The sequence below is a fragment of the Tachyglossus aculeatus genome, chromosome 9, assembly GCF_015852505.1.
Source record: "Tachyglossus aculeatus isolate mTacAcu1 chromosome 9, mTacAcu1.pri, whole genome shotgun sequence".
NCBI lineage: Eukaryota > Metazoa > Chordata > Mammalia > Monotremata > Tachyglossidae > Tachyglossus > Tachyglossus aculeatus.
Window position 1 is genome coordinate 11146913 of NC_052074.1, and position 22760 is coordinate 11169672.

The following is a 22760-nucleotide window of genomic DNA, read 5'->3' on the forward strand; positions in this document are numbered from 1 at the left end:
AGCACTGTACTAAGTGCTTGGAAGGAGTGTATCCTTTCAACCCCTGAGTTAAAAATAGGGTCTAGTTTCTTGGCTGCTCTGGCCACTGCTTAGAAAATCTGCTGTTGATGGTAATTCTGCTCCTTATTGCACAGGCCTTGCAGCATTTTTTGCCCTTAGCTGAAACCCTGAATTCTGGAATACTATAGACCAATCTGTCTGTTTCCTGCTGCTGCTTCCCAGCAATAACTGTCAAACCCCCATTTTCATTATGTTCTTTATTGCATCATTATCCTGTTCTGTGCACACTAGTGGTGTGTGGTTTTTGTGTTCTTTTTTTGAGATACTTGTTAAGCTCTTATTAGGTGTCATGCACTGTGCTAAACGCTGGGGTTGTACTAAATGCTAATCAAGTTGGACACAGTCCATGCCCCCAAGGAGCTCACAGTATCAATCCTCATTTTACAGATGAAGTAACTGTGTCACAGAGAAGTTAAGTGACTTGCCCAAAGTCACACAGCAGACAAGTGGCAGAGCCAGGATTAGAACCCAGGTCCGTCTCACTCCCCCAAGCCTGTGTGCTCTATCCACTAGGTCACACATTTTGTTTGGGAGCACTGCTTGCTCTATTTATCTAGGTGTGTTAAGGGATGGAGGAATTGAAAAGCCAGCCATATTCAAATCAATCAGTTGATCAGTGGTTTTTATTGAGTGCTTACTATGTGCTGGAGTAAGTGCTTGGCAGAGTACAGTACAACAGATTTAGCAGAAATATTCCCTGCCCCAAATGACCTTATTCATCCAGAGTATTGCTTTAAAGTCTGAATATCCCCTGCCAGTATATTATTTTTTTAAAATCATACATTATAGGTGACAGAGGGAATTTAGATTTCTTAAAATGGAAGAATTAAGGATGGGCACCGGAGTGGAACAAGTCACTTCTAGATTAGAAGTGAGCTGAGATGAATTGCATGTCCCAGTTATAGCATGGGTGCACTGGGTTGCTTCTGAGGCGTCTGCATCTTTGAACATGGAAAACTGGGTGTTTTGGGAGTTGCTTCAAGGTAGCAGCAGCTCCAAAATGACCCGGACTTTTGAGGCAATAATCCTGGTGTAACCAAGATACTGTAGGACTCCAAATGGACTTCCCTAAATCTTAGGGGTCTCCAGCAGCTCATTCCGCAGTTTCACTTAAGCCGAGATGCATTGAGAGAAGCTATTCCTGTAGGAAAAAGACAAACAGACCATTTTCTTATTAGTAAGCTTAGTTTTGCCTCTGCTTTTTGTTTCACATTTTATTTAGGGGGAGGTTAGAGAGATTGACATACCAAGTGAGCACACTGTTTCTCACTGCACAATAGCTTATTTAAGGGATGATTTATAAACAGTGTATATACACCAGTGTATTCTTTATTAGGTATGTCAGTAGGGTTCTTATTCACTTCAAGTAAGTCCACAAAATGCATCTCCCTCTCCCCCCCGACCCCCCCAACTCCCCTGCCACTACCTTGCAGCCATTTTGGTCCTGTAAGGAATAATCACAGAATGACCATGTTATCAACCTGTTCACTTTCCCATTTTAAGAATAAACCCCTGAAAGCTTCCTGAGAAAGCCATGTAGATTTCCTTCCTAAACACTAATCCTGGTTAAGCTATCTTTCTTAAGTATCAGCTACTAAAAACTACTAAAACTTTTATATGGTGAATTTTAATGGTCTTCTCTTTGGCTTAATTTGTATTTTTACATATATATGTATGCACACATATATATATATATATACACTTCACAATGAGTGTTTTTACTTTGCATTTTGGAGAAAATATTGTTAATGAATTAGGTTTTTCTGACAATGCGAGTGAATCTAGGTAATTCGTGATGAGATGTCAAAAGAAGCAGTTGTGCACGTGTGTGGATTCCATCAAGGCACTGTACTCTGAGAATTTTCCTTGTGTAACTTCCTGCGCACCAGTAGAGCTGAGAGTACCGATTTAAAATAATTTTTAATGCAGGAAAGTCCGTCTCCAACCGCATTTCAAATGATTTGAAATCCTTTATCTCTTTAATATGCCCGCTTGTATTTGTATTATTTGTATAGTAAATAAAATTGTTTTAAAGTCTAATAAGAGGAATGAAGCCCTGTGTTAAAATTACAAAATCATAACTATTTAGTAAAATATAATTTGAAAAGAATTACCTCATATCATCTTCCTCTCCACTTTTTTATGAATAGCTTCCATGAATAATTGAAAAAAGTGATGTTTTAGAAGTCATCCATCAGTTATATTGATTGAGTGCCTCGGGTACAGAGCACTGTATTAGGTGCTTTGGAGAGTACAATGATTAAAATGATCCAACTTTAAATATAATATGTATATCATTCGTTTGTAGATAAGATATTCAGAAGTTATGTCATTCTGTTTTCCATTAGATTAATTCTTACCTTATTTGATGTGAAGCAAATTTCTTATGAGGCATTCTATGTTATTGTAACTTGAACTGTTTTTAAAATTTTGATTTCTTTGACTTTTCAATTCTAGGAATCTCTACCACCTGTCCAGTTTGACTGGAGTAGCAGTGGCCTTACTAACCCTTTAGATGGTACGTCTCTCCGTAGAGCCTCTAGCACCAGAGCTAGAGTTAAGAAAGCTACAAAGTTCAGACAAACTTCTCTCTGCTGATTATTTTTTTTAATATATATAATTTCCTACTCTTATCTTTGGAAATTCAGGCTTTCTTTCTGATTAACAGATCCCTAAGCAAAGCAGTAATGAATGCTGATGGTGTATTATCATAACACTTAGAACTAGGTAAAAGTTTTGGTTATTCAATTTATACCCATCCCAAAATATCATTATTAAGTCTCACAGTTTCCAGGGCTAATTATTTTGAAGTTCAAACAGTCCCCCAGTTGGAGTCTTTACATTTGTTTTTCCAAAAATAAAAATTTATCTTTACTGACATTACTTCTACGGCAAAATTGAGTAGTAGATAGAGGTTGCTTCAAAGCACAATTGTTTAACCAAAAGCAGGTTTACTAAAAATAATTATTTATTGACTACATCTTCAGATTTACTAGTACATCAGAAAGCACCAGAATATAAAATGTGCAGTGTTATGTTTTCACTTTTTTCTAAATTAAACCCAGTATCTCAGTACGTTTAACGTGGCAATAGGTAACCCTGTACATTTAAAATTTGGAAAAGGGGCATTGTAACTCAGTAATTTTGTTTTTGAAAGAAAAAGAAAGTTCACTATTGGTCTCTAACCTGTGGATTCAATAAAGTGAAGTTTCACAGATGGTTACAGTAATAAGCATCAGTGACTCCTTTTGCACTGTAGAAGTTGTTTAAACACTTAACCAAAACTACCTGTTCTACCTTATTAGTTTGCTTTGTAGCGGTGGTCCCAGGATAGCTAGAAAAAAGCTGATTGAGTAACCCGGTGATGAAAGAAAGCCTGGATGGACCGTTTTGCTGTTGTCTGGTGTCTTATTACTTCAGTCAAATCATCGTGCTTTCTTTTAACAAGTAACTTCTTTAAAATGTATCCTGTTTCTGATTACTGTTTCAGTGTTAAAGGGGAACAGTACACCTTGAGACTGGAAAAAAAAAAGAGGGCGGGTCAGCTAGCATCGGTTACTGGTGTTTTGTCTGTATTTTAAATTAGGCCAATAATATATCAATCAGTATCCAAAACCTGACAAATATATTTGTCAGCAATTTTAACAAATTGTTCAGCAAGGGGCTACCAGTGCTTCTGTGAAAGACTGGTTTGGGTCTGTTCAGTGGTTTAATTTATGAGGAAGTGAGGTGAAAGTATTGTTTCCCTTTAACCAGGCAAACGTTTCCTCCTTTGGCCTTTCTGGTACTGCTCCATTTTTGATTGAAATAAATTTTTCTTTTTCTCCAAAAAGTTCCTAGTGTTGAATTCCTTGCATTGTACATGATAAAATGTACATTGAATTAAATTGTTATCGTCTCTAGAAATGACAAACTAAGACTGTAAGCATTGTTCTGCTGTTGATTTTTAAATTGTGTAATGATTACTAATTATAACTTGCATGTTCAAGTGTGTGTCTTACCCCTTTTTACACATAACCCCTCCTCCCTTGGCTTACCTTCTGTATGGCTGCCTACCAACCCGGTCACTGAATTTCAAGCTAGTGGAGGTTCCACTCTTCTGAACCTTGATTTCTTTGGGCCCGTGGATGACAGTAGCTCTAGCAGTACCACCACAATCCCAGGTCAGCAGAGTGTTCAAACCGCAACTCTAATCTGTTAATTATTTACTGAAAGCATGCCCACATCACTTGACTTTCCTATAAACAAGGGAAACAACCTCATCGTAGTGCTCTTTGGTGGCTTTCTAATAAATTGTTCTTTATCAGCTGTTATTTTCTGATACTAAGATACTACCAATGACTCAATTTTGAAAGGGTTTCCATGCAAATTTTTCAAGTGTGATGTGACAAAGAGTTGAATCTAGCTTTTCGATCTGAATGGCTTTTAACTTCCTTAGGCCCTAAATGAGTGAAGGGAGATTGTTGTCTTTTTTCTCCCCAAATGAAAAATATGATGTTTTGTATGCTTATTTTCAAAAGCACATTCTGTAAAGCCATGGGAACAAAGACAATAACTTATGCCTCTTTTAATATGCAAAAGTGACTTGACATTGTAGTGCCTGTGATTAGGAAAATCGCACATCTGGCATTCATATAGTCGTTGTACTTTGGTGCTGCTAAGTGTATAGTTAGGTCCTGAAATCCTGGGACCCAATACTTGTTTACGGAGATGCACCTAGAACTATATTACAGTTTTTTTCCAGTCAGTTCTTAAATAGAAGGTGTGCTGTTAAGTCCCAGATGAAAGAGAAATGTTATGAAAGTTTCTAGAAAAGAGAGGTGCTGTGGGTCCCCCAGCAGTTAGACACCTGAATAGATGTTGGGAAATGCCTGTACAAGTAGTGTCCAGCCCTGCAGAGATCCAGTCTATGGACAGAGGACTATAATGTACCTGTCATTTTCTACTTTCAATCGAATAAAAAGTGAAAATTGTAATCACATTTTACGTTTACATTTTCTTTAAGAGGGTTTCCAGGAGCCCCTGTCACTTGGAGTTAGGATCGGGTTGTCATGCCAACTGGTCCCAGGGCCACAGATGATGTAGGGAAGCAGTATGGCTCAGTTGAAAGAGCACGGGCTTCGGAGTCAGAGGTCATGGGTTCAAATCCCGGCTCCGCCAATTGCCAGTTGTGTACTTTGGGCAAGTCACTTCACTTCTCTGTGCCTCAGTTACCTCATCTTAAAATGGGGATATTAAGACTGTGAGCCTCCCGTGGGACAACCTGATCACCTTGTAACCTCCCCAGCACTTAGAACAGTGCTTTGCACATAGCGCTTAATAAATGCTATTATTATTATTATTATTATTATTACCAACCTAAACCCCATGGCTGGAGCAGGGAGGGTATGGTCCTCCTCCTCCCCCCTACCCCTCCACCCTGGCTGACCCTCTCACATCCACCTTAAATCCCCAAGAGCAGCCTGGTTTGCCCTGCTCCATAGGAGAGGCCCTCCCTACTGAGAGAAGTGAAACTGGAGGGGGAAGGCTCAGGAAGGAAAGATGACAGAGAGAGTGATAGCCCACAGTTCCAGTTTTGAGGATATAGTGACCGTTTGTACAACCACCCCTTGTACACATGATGGGTGCAGTAGCCAAATCCCCACATCCAGCTGAATGGATTCCTAGTTTGCAATGCCTTTAGTTAGCGCAGCCTTGGAAAAACCAACCCATCCCATGTTCGTGCTTCAAAATTGTTCTTTCCTGTTACTAAAATTCAAAATGCACTTGATCTAAGGGATCTACCAGTGTAAAGGTATATTTTAGTTACACTTTGTTTTCAGTTAGCTTGATTCTTGATGAGTAAAGATCCAAAAGCGTTTATAGATTTCCCGGAATGGATACCAAAGCCTATTTCTCCAAGCCTCGTTTTCTCATGACCCCTGCCCTGTTAAATTATAATTAATATTAAGACATTCATTTTTTTTAATTTTTGTCTAATTAAAGTTAATTTTTAGTTTTACTTCAAAATCTATTTTAAAGCCAGCAGTATATTTCCCCAAGTAACACGAGCACATAAAGAGATACAGGAGTGAAATGGTAACCAGGTTTAATGTACAGTTGGCTGGGAGTCAGAAGAGGCAAGTTGAAGAGCAGTTTTAAGTTCCTTAGTGGAAATGAAAGTGTTTTTAGCATGGTTAATTTAGTATCGGTTACTTTTGAATCCATTTTTATCCATTTTAGTATTCTCATTAACGTGCTGTAGCTGTTGTGTAAATTTGATTACTAAAGAGCTGCTTTGGCTTTTTATGGCTATTAGTTTTTGTTCCAAACTTATCATCATACTACAGGTATTAACACCTTTCTTGGTATGCCATTTCACCACTTGTTTGCACTTTTTCTGACTTGTTTCTGGGAAAGTCATTTGTGTCTTAGCTTGCAATTATTTTGTGTGTGAAATTTATTGAGGAGGTTGGCATAGAAATCTGTTGGCTACTTGTTTCATGTAACTTAGACCTCATTAAGGTTCTGTCAAGAAACCCATAACTCTCTCAATTATTTATATTGTCGAGTCACACTGTTTTAGAGAAGTAGTTCCACTATTTTGGAAAAGTCCACTACTTAATTTACTACTTTTCTGACAGCAATAACCAGGGTTACTTTTAGAAAATTTAGACAGCACCAGCTGTGTACTAGCTGGGTTTTTTCCAGCTCCTTTTTGTTGCCAGTGAGGATTTAGTTAATTCATGTAACAGGAGCGTGATATATTCATTATACATTAACTGAACTAAGGAACCTCTGTAGTTAGAACCTAACCTTTTAAAATACTCCTTTGACCCTTGAAGAAATGTGTAACTTTTACTTTATTTTGCTAAAATTGCAACCCTGTAGAAAAAACACAAGTCGATTTGAACTACTTATGCATTTTTTAAATGTTAACCACTTTTACCTTAATGAGATCTCAGAGTTTAGGGAGAGTCAAAATGCATTTTCTATAGCCTTCCTCCCTCGTTGAAAGTCAAGACTGTGGGGCTTGCCGCTTTTGCTTGAGTTCTGTGAACATCTGAGATCTAATTTTGTTTAATTCCTAGAAAGTATATTAAATCGTATTCTATTCTTGTTTCTCCATTTCAATATGTAAATTATCCAAAAAGGAGAGCATTTCTTGTGATTGGAAAATACAAAGCCTAGGACAAGACTGTCTCAGTGAATTTGGGATGATTCCGGTGGGCGAAGATATTTCCCATTGGTACAAAGAAAGAATTCTCTTAAAGTTGTGCCTGTCATGTGGTGAAAAGTTAATGAGCACAATTTATGGCCCTGTAGTTAAGCAATAATAATTGAAGTATAAGGTGTTTCTCTGGAGATTAACGACCAGTGGGGAGGGGTTGACATAAGGTATAGTTCTGAACTCCATCGACCGCAGCTCAACATTAATATTCGGGAAGAGCTTGGCATCTCGTTCATTTGTGCTTATATAAGGTAAAAGTAGATGGGGAATGAAAAGTCACCATTTACATATTTATGTGGCTGGTGTGTGGGAGTTTTTCCAGGAATGAAATCCCCAGAATTTGGACTGATAAAACTGTGGGACTATCCTTTTTAACATTTAGACTCATGGATCCTGAGGCAGGATCATTTTGGACCCAAGCGTAATTTATATCCAGAAACTTTGTGGCACAAAACCATCAGTCTGAATTGGAGGTGGATTGATAACTGATTTCTAGAGCCTTATAATGTTTAAAAATCTAGCCTTGCCGTTGTATTTTTTTTGTAGCATCCAAGCTAGGTATACCACACCCAGTGCTGGGGCAGAGGGTCCCTGATTTGATGGGCATCTTGTATCTTCTCCCAGCACACAGGTGACCTCCTTCCCTGCCTTCCCAGTTTGCATGGTCCTCATCTACCCAGCAGTGGGAAGGAGCCCTTTGGGAATAACACATTTGGCTGTGGAGACAACTGCATTGCCATTATTGTGGCTCACAGTGAAGGAAGACCTTTCTCATACACACACGCCTCCTAATCGTATTTAAAAATGAAAAAGAGCATCAGATTTTGACAAAAAAGCAAACATCTGCATTACATCCTTTGTGTTCACTTTGCTTAAGTTTTAACAAACTGCATAGATTTTCTGGAATGGAGTAACAGTGACAAATTGGGAGTGGGGGTCATTTTTAAAAGAACTACTAAAAATTTATCACAAAGTTGGAAGAAGTAAGGTAGCACTTGTAGAATGGTTGGAGAGAAACCTGATTTAATGTAGTAATATTAAATTTCATCATTACATTTAAAAGTAGCGCATGTCTCTCCTATTTCAGATAACCCTGAATTGGCAAATTTTTATAAATGAAATTTTATGAACCATTTGGAACCATATATTTCCTTATTTTCAGGGTCTCAGAGGCTAAACTTTTTATCAGAAATGTATCACTCCGCTTTAGGAAAGCTTTTAAAATTGTGGTTAAAATAACAAGCAAACTAATATTTGATGTTTTCATAGTATATTTTGGTAATGGAATGACTCAGATGTTTGCAGAATTATGCCTTTGGCAGCTTGGATTGTAACTGATGATCCAGATGTATGTTACCGTTACTGACTATCATTTTATACTGTAAGGTGTGGATCCGGAGTTGTATGAGTTGACAACTTCAAAACTGGAAACGTGTAACTCAAGTCTCAAGGTGGCTGATGCGTTTGCAAGACTCATGTCCACCGTTGAGAAGACGAGCACATCTACAAGGTAAAGTGCAACAGTGGCTTAGTTTCTGAGAAGACGTGTTCGTTGGATGCTTAATGAAGCCCTGTGGCTAAGTGGAAAGGGCACGAGCTTGGGAGTCAGAGGTTGTGGGTTCTAATCCCAGCTCTGCCACTTGTCAGCTGTGAGACTTTGGGCAAGTCACTTAACTTCTCTGTGCCTCAGTTACCTCATCTGTAAAATGGGGATTGACTGTGAGCCCCATGTGGGACAACCTGATCACCTTGTATCCCCCCCAGTGCTTAGAACAGTGCTTCACACATAGTAAGTGCTTAACAGATGCCATCATCATTATTATTATTATTGTTATCTGTTGGCCATGTTTAATGAAATTACCTGTTACAGATAGGCTCATAACCAAGAGAATTTATACTGCAGTAAGAGTACTGTTTATATCTTTCCCTTCCCTTGCAAACCCGTGATTCACCCTCACTATTAAAAAGAAGTATTTATCTTTGAAGGCCCACTTTCTGTACACTACTCTGAAAAGTATTTCAGCTGTTCTTTCTGAATGAATGCCTCCACCCACACTTCAGATTCTTGTTGCCAGCCCTGCTACAATAGACATCTTAAGCTGAAGAAAATATTCATTAATTTCTTTGGGGGGTGGTGTAGCAAGCCTTTTACCTTCCTCGAAGGATATGAATGATCACGTTGTTTTGAAACTCCACTCTTTGTAAACCTAAGCAGGACTGGGCATAATTAGAATTTGAAAACTTGCTACAGTATTAATATTTCCCCCGACCAATTCCCTTGATGAGGTTTGCGATGTGAACAAAATCCTTCAAATCTGCCTTAATCATGCCGGTATCCTTTATCATAGCTGTAATCTTTTATCCTAGTGCTTATTTGAAGCTAATAAAGTTTGAACCCTTAAAAGCAGCCCATTTAAAACTATAGATTTAATGAAGCATCCTGAAAAGAAGAATCCAGTAATAAGAGGGGTTTTTCCGAATCAAATAAAATGTACTTTTTCAAATCAATACTTAACCAATTCACTTTCGATATCGGGATGCAATTAAGGTGAACTCCTCGCTGATTTTAAAAATCAGCATTTGCTAACAAGAATGGCAGAAGCCAGAGGATTGGAGTTAGCATGACCTTGGTGTAACGACAGAATGTTCAATGGGTTCGATCAGTCGTTGTGCATTTTAGGCCTTTAAGTGGGTTTCTTGTTTTTCACCCTAAAATCCTGCCAGTTGCTATGTGAAGAATTTTGAGATTGTTAGTCGCGTATATTTAATTTTCAAACCATCAGGAGGAGCTCTAGACCTCAAGGTTCGCTCGCCTTTTCTGGATCAGTTCCCAAAGCCGTGTGCTGTGGAGCAGGAGACTCTCTCACCAGCTTGTCACGGCCCTTGCTCCCATTTTGAAATTGTCCGCTTTATTTGGGGGGCCATCATGAACTAACTTCCAGTTTTAAAAGGGTCTCCTTTACATGTCATAGAAATCATCTTCAAACCACCCAAGCTGCCAACTCACGTGATTCCCATTTTGGGGTGGCTAGATAAAGTTTATGCCGGAAATCTGTCTAGGTAATGCAGTTAGGAATTTAAAAGCTCAGTATGAGCAAAAGCAAATAGGATGAGGTAGCCTGAACCCATAGCTGCAAGGCTTATTGCAGAATGAACATGCGTTACTGATGCCATGTTCCTTTACATATCGTATGCCTTAAACCCTCCACCACTAATATTTACTGAGAGTTCAAAAAGGGATTGGCGTGATTAAGTCTTCCATGGGTTATGATGCTAAATAAAGCTGGTAGTCTGAAGAAAGGAAATTTGATAGGCCAGACCTCCATTTCTTCCGTCTTTGTAAATAAGTCCTTAGGTTTGTTCTTAACAAGGATAATTGCTGCCCTTTGAGAATTTTTTTTTCTCTTCCTCAGAGTGGCAACTTTTAATTCACTGTTCTTTCACTGGACTTCTCATTTTAAATGTGAAATAAACATGAGCTTTGCTTGCACATAGAAACACCCTATGGCAGCTTCATGTATACATTATATCTAATCATAATAGACTAACAGTCCATAAATCAGACAAAAACAGAGGTGCTGTAACTTTTCCTGACATGGAACAGTTAAGCCGGCCAAAGCTTGAATACAAATTTAGTATATGATTAAGTCTGCCAGGCTAATAGCCACTTACCCACTCACTTAGGGCAAGTAACAATTTACACCAGGTGGGTAGAAAAACATACTAATTTTATCTTTTTCACTTCCTGTATTCCTCCTGTGGGAAGGGCATTTAGTTTTTTGTTTGTTTTTTAAGATAAATGTTTGTATACTTCATACTTCATATACTTCAAAAGACTGAACTCCTTGTCTTCCCTCCCAAACCCTGCCCTCTCCCTGACTTTCCCATCACTGTTGACGGCACTACCATCCTTCCCATCTCACAAGCCTGCAACCTTGGTGTCATCCTCGACTCCGCCGTCTCGTTCACCCCTCACATCCAAGCCGTCACCAAAACCTGCCGGTCTCACCTCCGCAACATCATCAATCATCATCAATCGTATTTATTGAGCGCTTACTATGTGCAGAGCACTGTACTAAGCGCTTGGGAAGTACAAATTGGCAACATATAGAGACAGTCCCTACCCAACAGTGGGCTCACAGTATAAAAGGGGGAGACAGAGAACAAAACCAAACATACTAACAAAATAAAATAAATAGAATAGCTATGTACAAGTAAAATAAATAAATAGAGTAATAATAGTAGCAACATCACCAAGATCCGCCCTTTCCTCTCCATCCAAACCGCTACCCTGCTCGTTCAAGCTCTCATCCTATCCCATCTGGATTACTGTATCAGCCTCCTCTCCTATCTCCCATCCTCCTGTCTCTCCCCACTTCAATCCATACTTCACTCCGCTGCCCGGATTGTCTTTGTCCAGGAATGCTCTGGGCATGTTACTCCCCTCCTCAAAAATCTCCAGTGGCTATCAATCAACCTATGCATCAGGCAGAAACTCCTCACCCTGGGCTTCAAGGCTGTCCATCCCCTCGCCCCCTCCTACCTCACCTCCCTTCTCTCCTTCTCCAGCCCACCCTGCACCCTCCGCTCCTCTGCCACTAATCTCCTCACCGTGCCTCGTTCTCGCCTGTCCCGCCATCGACCCCCGGCCCACGTCATCCCCCTGGCCTGGAATGCCCTCCCTCCCCACATCCACCAAGCTAGCTCTCTTCCTCCCTTCAAGGCCCTACTGAGAGCTCACCTCCTCCAGGAGGCCTTCCCAGACTGAGCCCCCTCCTTCCTCTCCCCCTCCTCCCCCTCTCCCCCCGCCTTACCTCCTTCCCTTCCCCACAGCACCTGTATATATGTATATATGTTTGTACATATTTATTACTCTATTTATTTTACTTGTACATATTTATTCTACTTATTTTATTTTGTTAATATGTTTTGTTTTGTTCTGTGTCTCCCCCTTCTAGACTGTGAGCCCACTGTTGGGTAGGAACCGTCTGTATATGTTGCCAACTTGTACTTCCCAAGCGCTTAGTAAAGTGCTCTGCACACAGTAAGCGCGAAATAAATACGATTGCATGAAAGAATGAATATGCAGAGTTGCTTTTTATGTACATCAGTTTTGTGTCTAAGTATCTTTGAACCAAATTATTATGGGGCTAATGAGATAGAGGTAAGTTGAAAATAGAATTGCTTGTTCCAGTGAAAAGCTACAGGACCCTAAAGCCTTCATCAATCAGTTAATATTTATTACTGATCATCTGCTTGAAATTAACATGAAATTAAAACATACCGTACCTGTTCTTGAGGAGCTTTTGATCTTATTACACCAATTCTCCATGTAAGAGAGAGAATAAGACTGGAAGTAATTTGAATAGTGAAGCCTGCCTCGGTTGACAAAGCGTTTGGTTTAAGCATCCAGTGAAAGGCAACTGGTCCAGGCAGGCCTAAGGAGATTACAAAGTGAACGTAGTTGTTTCAGTGCTGTGGGGATAGTAAGTCTATCTAATTGTTCCATCTACTGTTTTCTGTATCAAAATTTCCTTCGGCTAACTCCTTCTGAGCAGGGATTATGTCTACCAACTCTTTTGATTGTACTCTCCCAAGCTCTTAGTGTAATGTTCTGCACAAAGTAAGTGGTCAGTAAATACCATTGATTGATTTATTGACTGGCTTTTTGCCACCAACCAGGAAAAGCAGCTTAAAGCAAACAAATAGTATGTTAAACTTTATTGTATACTGCGTGATTTTGTTTGCTACGAAGCCAAGAATGTTACGTGTGCGAGATTTATTTCCAGCCTCCTTCACGCACGTTTATTTCTCACCTGATTCTGATTAGAACTAGATATTAGAGAGGGGACCCAACCAGGAATGGTGAAGAGATATCAGTGAAAGATTTAGGAACAAGTTAACCAGAGGCTTTGAGGGGTCGCTATGAAAAAATGATTAATTCTGAAGTCTAGCATGGACCAAATTCTTATAGGCGTGAAGTTTATCCATCCTACAAATAGCTCCATTTCCTGCTAGCTGCTAATTAGCTGCCTGGGGAAGCAGTGTGACTTAATGGGAAGAACGTGGGCTGGGGAGTGAGAGGACTTGGGTTCTAATGCCAGCTCTGCCACTTGACTGCCTTGGGACCTTAGGGAAGTCACTTAAACTTCTCCGTGCTTCAGTTACCTCATCTGTAAAATGGACATTAAGTCCTCCTCCTGCTGACTTAGACTGTGAGCCCCATGTACTTGTTTGTCCTGGAAGTGGTGATGAAGTACACCTTTCCCAGCCCAGGGTAACCAGTTCAGTTCCTCACCTCTTCTCTGGAGGCATGAGACACAACTTTGAATAATAATGATGATGGTATTTGTTAAGCGCTTACTATGTGCCAAGCACTGTTCTAAGCACTGGGGTAGATACAAGGTAAGCAGGTTGTCCCATGTGGGGCTCACAGCCTCAATCCCCATTTTACAGGTGAGGGAACTGAGGCACAGAGAAGTGAAGTGACTTGCCCAAAGTCCCACAGCTGACGAGTGGCGGAGCCGGGATTAGAACCCACAACCTCTGACTCCCAAGCACGTGCTGTTTCCTCTAAGCCACGCTGCTTCTCTTCTCTTGAAGACAGTTCCGACCCCCTCTCCTGTCATGGAGAAGCAGCATGGCTCAGTGGAAAGAGCCCTGGTTTTGGAATCAGAGGTCATGGGTTTGAATCCCGGCTCTGCCAATTGTCAGCTGTGTGACTTTGGGCAAGTCACTTCACTTCTCTGGGCCTCAGTTCCCTCATCTGTAAAATGGGGATTAAGACTGTGAGCCCTCCGTGGGACAACCTGATCACCTTGTAACCTCCCCAGCGCTTAGAACAGTGCTTTGCACCTAGTAAGCGCTTAAGAAATGCCATTATCATTATTATTATTATTATTATTATTATTATTATTATTATTATTATTATTATTATTATGGAGGTCCCGGGCTCCTTCCCGGTTCTCTGTGGAGCTGGCTGGCCAGAATATCTCTAGGATCTTGTGGCTCTGCCATAGGCCCCAGGGCTAATCCCTGGCAAGCGTGGTGCCCATCACCTTCTGCAAAATAGGGTCCCTCAGAAAGGGCACCATTTAATGTCACTGGTTGAGAACAGTCAAGATTCAAGGATATTTCACTGCATGGCAAAAGCTGCATTTTAGAATCATACAGTTAGTGTCACTATCAGCAAATATCTGTTGTGTGCTCACGGTTCCCCTAATGCTACGCTAGCTGCTCAGCTTCTCGGGCATTGGCTTCAGGGGAGACAGAAGCCAGATAAAGTATTGATCTGTCTTGTGTAAGAATTTCTACCTGCTTTGTTTTCACATATAGGTCAGAGCCAAACAAATAGCCACTCGTGGTGCCAGACATGCCTAATTGACTCACTAATTGGGATCTTTCCTTGGTAGATTGCCACTGGGTTCCCTTGAAAGCCAAAGCATTTAGGAGTGGAGAATTGAAGGGGGAAAAAAATCAACTCTAATCTGAAAACTGCGTATCAGTCAATCTGTGGTATTTATTGAGCACTTTCTGTGTGCTGGGCACTGTACTAAACCCTTGGGAGAGTACAGTACAGCAGAGTTGGGAGACACGTTCCCTCTCCAAAAGGGGGAGCCGGCATTAATATAAATAAATTACGGATTTGTACATAAATACTGTGGGCCTGAGGGTGGGATGAATATCGGTTGTTTAAAGGGTACAGATCCAAGTCAAGTTGAATGGAGAGGGAGTAGGATTTGTGAGTAGGAGAATTTGTCCACAAAAAAGGATAAATCTTAGTTTATGGAATGTTTTAGGAGTACCAGGTTTAGGAAGACGTGGTTCCAATCTAAGAAACAGATCACCGCTTGCTTAGGATCTTTTAGATGAGATTACGATATTAGTTTGTTCTTAACTCAGATAAGCAAATTATTGCATCATTCCCTGAGATGACTTGAGTCAAATAGGTTGTTTAAAATGACTTCACACTGAATCCACACATTTCTCTTCCCTCATCCCCCCCCCACAACCCCCTAACACACCTCGGTGTTTTATTTTGAGGAAATGGCATTTTCTTTTGGGTGTTATTAAATTACTCTTCTCTCAGCCCCTCCTTTTCTCCACTCTTCACTTTCCCAGCGCTGCCAATTTACAGCCTTTCTTCGTTTCATTGGGGAGAGTCGGGAGCCCATTACATAGTAATCCCACTAAATTATTAATGAAATGATGTCCAATTTGACACAACTTTAGACACACATAAAATATTCTTCTAGTAAGAATGAGCATTTAATAACTGTTCGGATTCGTTGGGCATTGCTTACATGATGGAGTCTGCCGATGGAGGTTTCTAACCATATAGATAATGCCCAAGAACCTGTGGGGTTCTGCCAGCCCAACCAATATTGAGTCGCTCCCTGGAGGGTGAGGCACCATTGTCCTGGCCATTGGAGGGAAGCCTACGGGCATTTTCGGGATCAGTGGTCCTTATGAGGCAGAGAGGAACCACTCTTCTTCCTACCCATTCCTCCTGCCCTTGCCACCCCTAAACCTGTTCTTGATGAGACGTTATCGTCCTTTACCCCAGATTCAGGTACAGTCAGTTCTACAGTGAGGAGGTTATGTCCTTGGCAAATTAATCAATCATACTTATTGAGTGCTTACTGTGTACGGAGCAGTGTACTAAGCATTTGGGAGAGAACACTACAGCAGAGTTGGTAAGCACGTTCCCTGCCCACATCAATTTTACATTCTAGGGAGGAGATAGACAATATAAATAAATTACAGATATGTGCAAAAGAACTGAGGTGGGGGTGAATAAAGAATGCAAATCCAAGTGCAAAGATGATGCAGAAGGGAGTGGGAGAAAAGGAAATGAGGGCTTATTGGGGAAGTCCAAATCTCCCATTAAGGAAAATCCCATTATTGTATACCTGTCTGTCCAGACAGGTGCAGTTGTTGGAAGAACGATCCCTAATTCCCCAACTGTGTTCTAGCCAAAATGTATTGTGGAAAGCACCCACTACGGAAGAAGCGAGTATGTGATTCCAGGTGGGGTTTGCCTCAATGAAGCCTCACCTGGCTGTTTTGCTCCTAGTCCACTGCCTTAGAATCTAAGCTCGGCTGAGGTTTGTCTATTCTGTGTTCTCAGCATATAATAATAATAAAAACGGTATTTCTTAAGCGCTTACAATGTGCCAGGCACTGTACTAAGCACTGGGGTGGATACAAGCAAATCGGGTTGAACTCAGTCCCTCTCCCGCATAGGGCTCACAAGTATTCATCCCCATTTTACAGATGCGGTAACTGAGGTACAGAGAAATGAAGTGGCTTGCCCAAGGCCACACAGCAGGCAAGTGGCGAAACTGGGATTTGAACCCGTGACTTTCTGACTCCCGGGCCCATGCTATACCCACTATGCCATGCTGCTCCTCTGCATACTTTCAGCATGTCTGAAAGCATCACAACTGGATTTTAGTCCTAAAATTCTGGTGTCTGTTGATTGTCAGTTGTTCCTCAGAGGTTTTTTTCATTCCCCTGTGATTTCTGTGCGGATTCAAATGAGAAGTCGTGATTGGGGAGGAAAAAATCTAGGGGTTCAACTAATTAACTGCAGTAGAAGCATTTTATACGGAAGACTTCCAGTGAATTTAGACAGCGACTTAACAGGCAGAAATAGATTAGTTCTGGGCCCAGCGCCTAAAGAGCCCCCCCAGTGAAAGGAAGCAAAAACTTAGAAGCAACATGGTCTAGTGATAGAGCACAAGCGGGAGTCAGAAGGACCTGAGTTCTAATCCTGGCTCTGCCACTTGTCTGCTGTATGACCTTGGGCAAGTCACTTAACTCCTCGGTGCCTTGGTTACCTCATCTGTAAAATGGGGATTAAGACCGTGAGCCCCATGTGGGACATGGACTGTGTCCAACCTGATTAGCTTGTCGCTACCCCAGTGAGCAGAACAGTGCCTGGCACATAGTAAGCGCATAACAAATAGCATAAAAAAGGACTGGGGTCAGTCATCATCATCAATCGTATTTATTGAGCACTTACTGTGTGCAGAGCACTGTACTAAGCGCTTGGGAAGTACAAGTTGGCAACATATAGAGACAGCCCCTACCCAATAGTGGGCTCACAGTCATTGAAAGAAGGAGTTTGGGAGCAAAAATGCTTTGATCAGCTAAGGGAAAATATTTCTCAAAATTGGGGATATTCCCAAACAAACTGAGAGATGGATTCCAGAGAGGCAATCAGTTGTATTTTTATCAATCAGTGGTATTTATTGAGTGCTTACTGTGTGCTGAGCACTGTAGTAAGTAACCATTTGGGTGAGTACAATACAATAGAATCAATCAATCAATCAATCGTATTTATTGAGCGCTTACTGTGTGCAGAGCACTGTACTAAGCGCTTGGGAAGTACAAGCTGGCAACATATAGAGACAGTCCCTACCCAACAGCGGGCTCACAGTCTAGAAGGGGGAGACAGAGAACAAAACCGAACGTATTAACCAAATAAAATAAACAGAATAGATATGTACAAGTAAAATAAAGAGTAATAAATATGTACAAACATATATACATATAAGCAGGTGCTGTGGGGAAGGGAAGGAGGTAAGATGGGGGGGTGGAGAGGGGGAGAGGAAGGAAGGGGCTCAGTCGGGGAAGGCCTTGTACATATTTACTATTCTATTTATGGGTAGACAAGTTCCCTGCCCACAGTGAGCGTAGTCTAGAGGGGGAGACAGACTGTTGCTTGAAATTTCAGATGATGCAGAGGCGGCCACCCACTTGTTTTCTGGGTATTGGCAGTGGAGAGCCCGTCGGATCTATGCTGCAGTCTCTGTCCTCCCACCTTTGTGCTCCCGGGATGGGGTTAGCCTGTGATAATGATCTGCAGAACCCTCTGTGGTTTAGTCCCTGGTTTCCTTCGCGATTGCCTCTCTCTCTCTCTCTCTCTCTCCCTGTCTGGCCATCCAGAGTAGCAGAATGCAGCCCGAGGCCTTTGCTAATAGTTCCCAGATGGGAATCCCCACGGCTTGGGCTGTTTCCTCTGAGCCAGTTTCTGTCTTTGGGAATTCCCAAAGCCCGAGTCTTCGATTTCCAGAGGCCCGGACCAGACTCATCTTTTAACTTTTTTTTGCTTTTTTAACTTTTTAACTCATTAGAACTTTTGGTTATGGATGGCAAATGGGGGGAGCCCTCTAGGATAAAGAATTCCCGACAGTTTCCCTGTCCCTATCATACTGTGCTAGAGTCTTCCGGATGGGTTTTTGGTTGTTAAGATCCTTATCCACTGATAGTAGTCTCCTTCAGGGACCCAGCATTTGAAAACACAGGCTTCCAGCAGGGTGTAGTGTGGCAGGTGGTTGTGCTTTAGAGAAGAGAAGCAGCGTGGCTCAGTGGAAAGAGCCCGGGCTTTGGAGTCAGAGGTCGTGGGTTCAAATCCCGGCCCCGCCACTTGTCAGCTGTGTGACTTTGGGCGAGTCACTTCACTTCTCTGGGCCTCAGTTCCCTCATCTGTAAAATGGGGATGAAGACTGTGAGCCCCACGTGGGCCAACCTGCTTACCTTGTATCTACCCCAGCGCTTAGAACAGCGCTTTGCAAATAGTAAGCGCTTAACAAACACCAACGTTATTATTTAGAGCGAATCTGAAGAGGGAAAAAATTTGGGAAAAATTTTGGGAAAAAATGCAGGTAGCTACAGTGTTGCTGGTGGGGGTGGATGGGGAGTAGTGATCCGAGGATGGACAGCATTCATTCATTCATATTGAGCGCTTACTGTGTGCAGAGCACTGTAGTAAGTGCTTGCAAAGTACACTACAGCAATAGAGACAATCCATGCCCACAACGGGCTTACATTCTAGAAGGACGAGACAGCAATGTGAGTGATGTACTTTTCTTTTTTCATCTGTGAACAGGAGGCCTAAAAAGGAGGAGCACCTCAGTGAAGAGGCTGCCAAGGTGATTGCGAGCCTTCCCGACTTGACTTTCATGCATGCCAAGGTGTTGATGTTCCCAGCCACGTTAACCCCTTCAACAAGCTGCCAGGACAAGGTAGCCTGATAAGCGGATGGGAATTGGACAATTTCTATTGATTTTTTCTTTTTCCTTCCTCCCTCGCCCCTGTGAGCAAAAGCGTTCTTGCTTTTAATTAAAACAAATTCAAGTTCAGCTGATTGGTTGGTAAGCAGCACTAGAAAGGTATACATAGCAATGTATATTTATTTACATACTGAGGTCCTAAAATTTATATTAGAAAAATGTAAATAATTGGGGGTGAACATTTTTTGGAGATCTATTCTTTTTGTGTTGCTGGGGTGTATACATTTATGTCTTTGTGGAATACACTGGTGGTGTCCTTCTTACAAAACTTTAAAAATTAAAAAAAAATCCAAAATTCAGATTTCACTGTCTGAAATCCCCTTCAATGTTCTCAGATTACATTAATTGTCCTTTGTTTCTAGCACATATTGATTACTTTTGCTATATTTTGCTATCCCAAAATAGTGCAAAAGTCACTTTTACTTTTGTGTGAGTGGTGGGTTTGTTTCGGATCCTTAGAAATCGGCTAATTCCGAGGATTTGGGGTTGTTTTAATCTTTTCAGTCGGGCAGATTGCTAAATGACCTTTTGTAAGGTGCGGTCATCAATTCCTAATCTGTCTTTTTGGTATGGATCATTGTTAGAATTTGATTAGGGGGAGTTATGAAGAGATTGGTGTCTCTTTTAATCAGTTTGATTTGGAGAAGGACCAAAATTGTATGAATGTCTTACAATAAAATTTACCTGTTGATGGGTTTTTTTCTTTCTATTGTACCACTATTTTGTTTGAGGATTTTGCACAGTGTAAAATGACATAATCATAGATTGCTATGGTTTAGGCTGTACATACAGTAAAAACTATGGGTTGTAAATGTTTGGGGAAATTCCTATGGAAAAAAGAAAGATATGTAGAAGAACCTCTAACAAGGTTAACTAATGTGCATGCCCAAGGTCTTTTGAGATTGAAGTGTGTAAATTTCCTTTTAGCTTACACAAAAATAAAATAATTTAAAAGAGACGTAGCCTAGTGTCTTTTTTGTGTGTGAAGAAAATAGGGATTGGAACACATTTGGTGCTTCACAGGGCAAAATGAATAAGCTCCACTAGGCAATTAAATCAACTTCTTTTTTGCTTTGGCTGCAGAGTCCCCTAGAAATAGTTATTAGGGCTTCCGCTTGTTGGAAACCAGATGGAGCTTGAATCTGGCCTTATAAGAATTGGATCACTTCTTTTGGCACAGACAAGCTGTTTTGCTATGTGGAGCGTTATAGCCTAAAACTAATCACAGCGATTTATTACAATATGGCTTCATCAGAGCCCATTAGCAATATTAGACTGATAGAGTTGGGTTTTTCAGACAAATACCACAGAGAGTGAAACCAAGTTGGGTAGAAATTTCCAAAGAAATCATTTGAAAAGGCCGTAAGTGGATTTTTTTGATTCAGCAATTGATTTAACTTGATGATGTTGTGCCAGGATGTCTGAAATGCATATTTCACTGATATAGAAGGACCTGGCGTAGAGGAAAGAGCACGGGACTGGGACTTAGAGACCTGGGTTCTTGTCGCGGCTCTACCATTCACCTGCAGCGTGACCTTAGGCAAGTCACTTAGACTCTCTGGGCAACTGTTTCCTCATCTGTAAAATAGGAATCCTCATCTTTCCGCCCAAACCCTGTCCCTTCTCTCTCTCCCTTCCCTGTCTTTCCCATCACTGTAGACAACACCCACCAGCCTCCCTGTCTCACAAGCCCCGAACCTCGGCATTATCCTCGACTCCTCTCTCTGAATCAACCTGTCATCCAATCCTGTTGGTTCTACTTTTACAATAATACTCTCACAACATCTCTGGAATCTGTCCTTTCTGCTCCATCCATTCAATCGATCGTATTTACTGAGTACTTACTGTGTTCAGAGCACTGGGAGGAGAGTACGGTACAACAGTTGGTAGACATATTCCCTGCCCACAGCGAGCTTGCAGTCTAGAGGGGGAGACAGACATTAATGTAAATTAATAAATGACAGATATGTACTTAGGTGCTGTGGGCTGAAGGAGGGGTGAATAAAGGGTGCAAATCCTAGTATAAGGATGATGCAGGAGGGAGTGGGAGAAGGGGAATGAGAGCCTAGTCAGGGAAGGACTCTCGGAGGAGATGTGCCTTCAAGCTTGAAGGTGGGGAAAGTGATCATCTGTCAAATATGAAGGGGGAAAGTGTTCCAGGCCAGAGGCAGGACGTGGGCGAGAGGTTGACGGCAAGATAAGACGAGTTGAAATACAATGAGTAGATTGGCATTAGGGGATTAAAGTGTGCGGGCTGGGTTGTAGTAGGAAAGCACTACTTTCCTTGTAGTAATAATAATAATAATAATGATAGCATTTATTAAGTGCATACTATTTGCAAAGCACTGTTCTAAGCGCTGGGGAGGTTACAAGGTGATCAGGTTGTCCCACGGGGGGCTCGCAGTCTTCATCCCCATTTTGCAGATGAGGTAACTGAGGAGCAGAGAAGTTAAGTGATTTGTCCAAAGTCACACAGCTGACAAGTGTGGCCTGGAATGCCCTCCCTCCGCACATCCGCCCAGCTAGCTCTCTTCCTCCCTTCAAGGCCCTACTGAGAGCTCACCTCCTCCAGGTGGCCTTCCCAGACTGAGCCCCCTCCTTCCTCTCCCCCTCTTCCCCCCGCCTTACCTCCTTCTCCTCCCCACAGCACCTGTATATATGTATATATGTTTGTACATATTTATTACTCTATTTTATTTGTACATATTTATTCTGTTTATTATTTTGTTTTGTTCTCTGTCTCCCCCTTCTAGACTGTGAGCCCACTGTTGGGTAGGGACCATCTCTATATGTTGCCAACTTGTACTTCCCAAGCGCTTAGTACAGTGCTCTGCACACAGTAAGCACTCAATAAATACGATTGAATGAATGAAAGTGGCGGAGCCGGGATTTGAACCCATGACCTCTGGAAGACGGAGGCAAGGTGATTGAGTGCTTTAAAGCTGACGGTAAGGAGTTTCTGTTTATAGAGGTGGATTGGCAACCACTGGAGGTTCATGAGGAGTGGGGAAACATGGACTGAATTTTTTTTCGAAAAATGATTCGGGTAGCAGAGTGAAGTATAGACTGGAGTGGGGAGAGACAGGTGGCAGGAAAGTCAGCGAGGAAACTGCTGCAGCAGTCAAGGCAGACTGCAAATCCAAACTGCTATCATGCTGATCCAAACAATTATATCCCATCGACTACCGCATCACCCTCCTTGCTGACCTCCCTTCCTCCTTTCTCTCCCAACTCTAATCCATCCTACACTCTGCTGCCCAGATCATTTCTCTAAAAATACATTCAGTCCATGTCTCCCCACTCCTCAAAAAATATCCAATTCTTGTCCATCCACCTCCACATCAAACAAAAACTCTTTCCCATCAGCTTTAAGGCAGTCAATCAACTCTCCCTATCTTACCTCGCTGATC

The 22760-nt window shown here is 41.6% G+C and overlaps 1 protein-coding gene across 3 annotated transcripts in view; it reads left to right on the plus strand.

Moving 5' to 3' along the window:
* AFTPH (aftiphilin) overlaps positions 1 to 20308 on the plus strand; it is a 64867-nt gene extending 44559 nt beyond the window's left edge. For 2 of the 3 annotated variants that reach the window (XM_038750961.1, XM_038750960.1), the window contains exons 7-10: positions 2518 to 2578; positions 4140 to 4223; positions 8657 to 8780; positions 19167 to 20308. In XM_038750961.1, the coding sequence (XP_038606889.1) occupies positions 2518 to 2578; positions 4140 to 4223; positions 8657 to 8780; positions 19167 to 19311 (414 nt within the window). In that variant the 3' untranslated portion in view covers positions 19312 to 20308. The remainder of the gene's footprint in view (positions 1 to 2517; positions 2579 to 4139; positions 4224 to 8656; positions 8781 to 19166) is intronic. The other variant, XM_038750962.1, reaches the window with a different exon arrangement.
* Positions 20309 to 22760: the final 2452 nt, after the last annotated feature.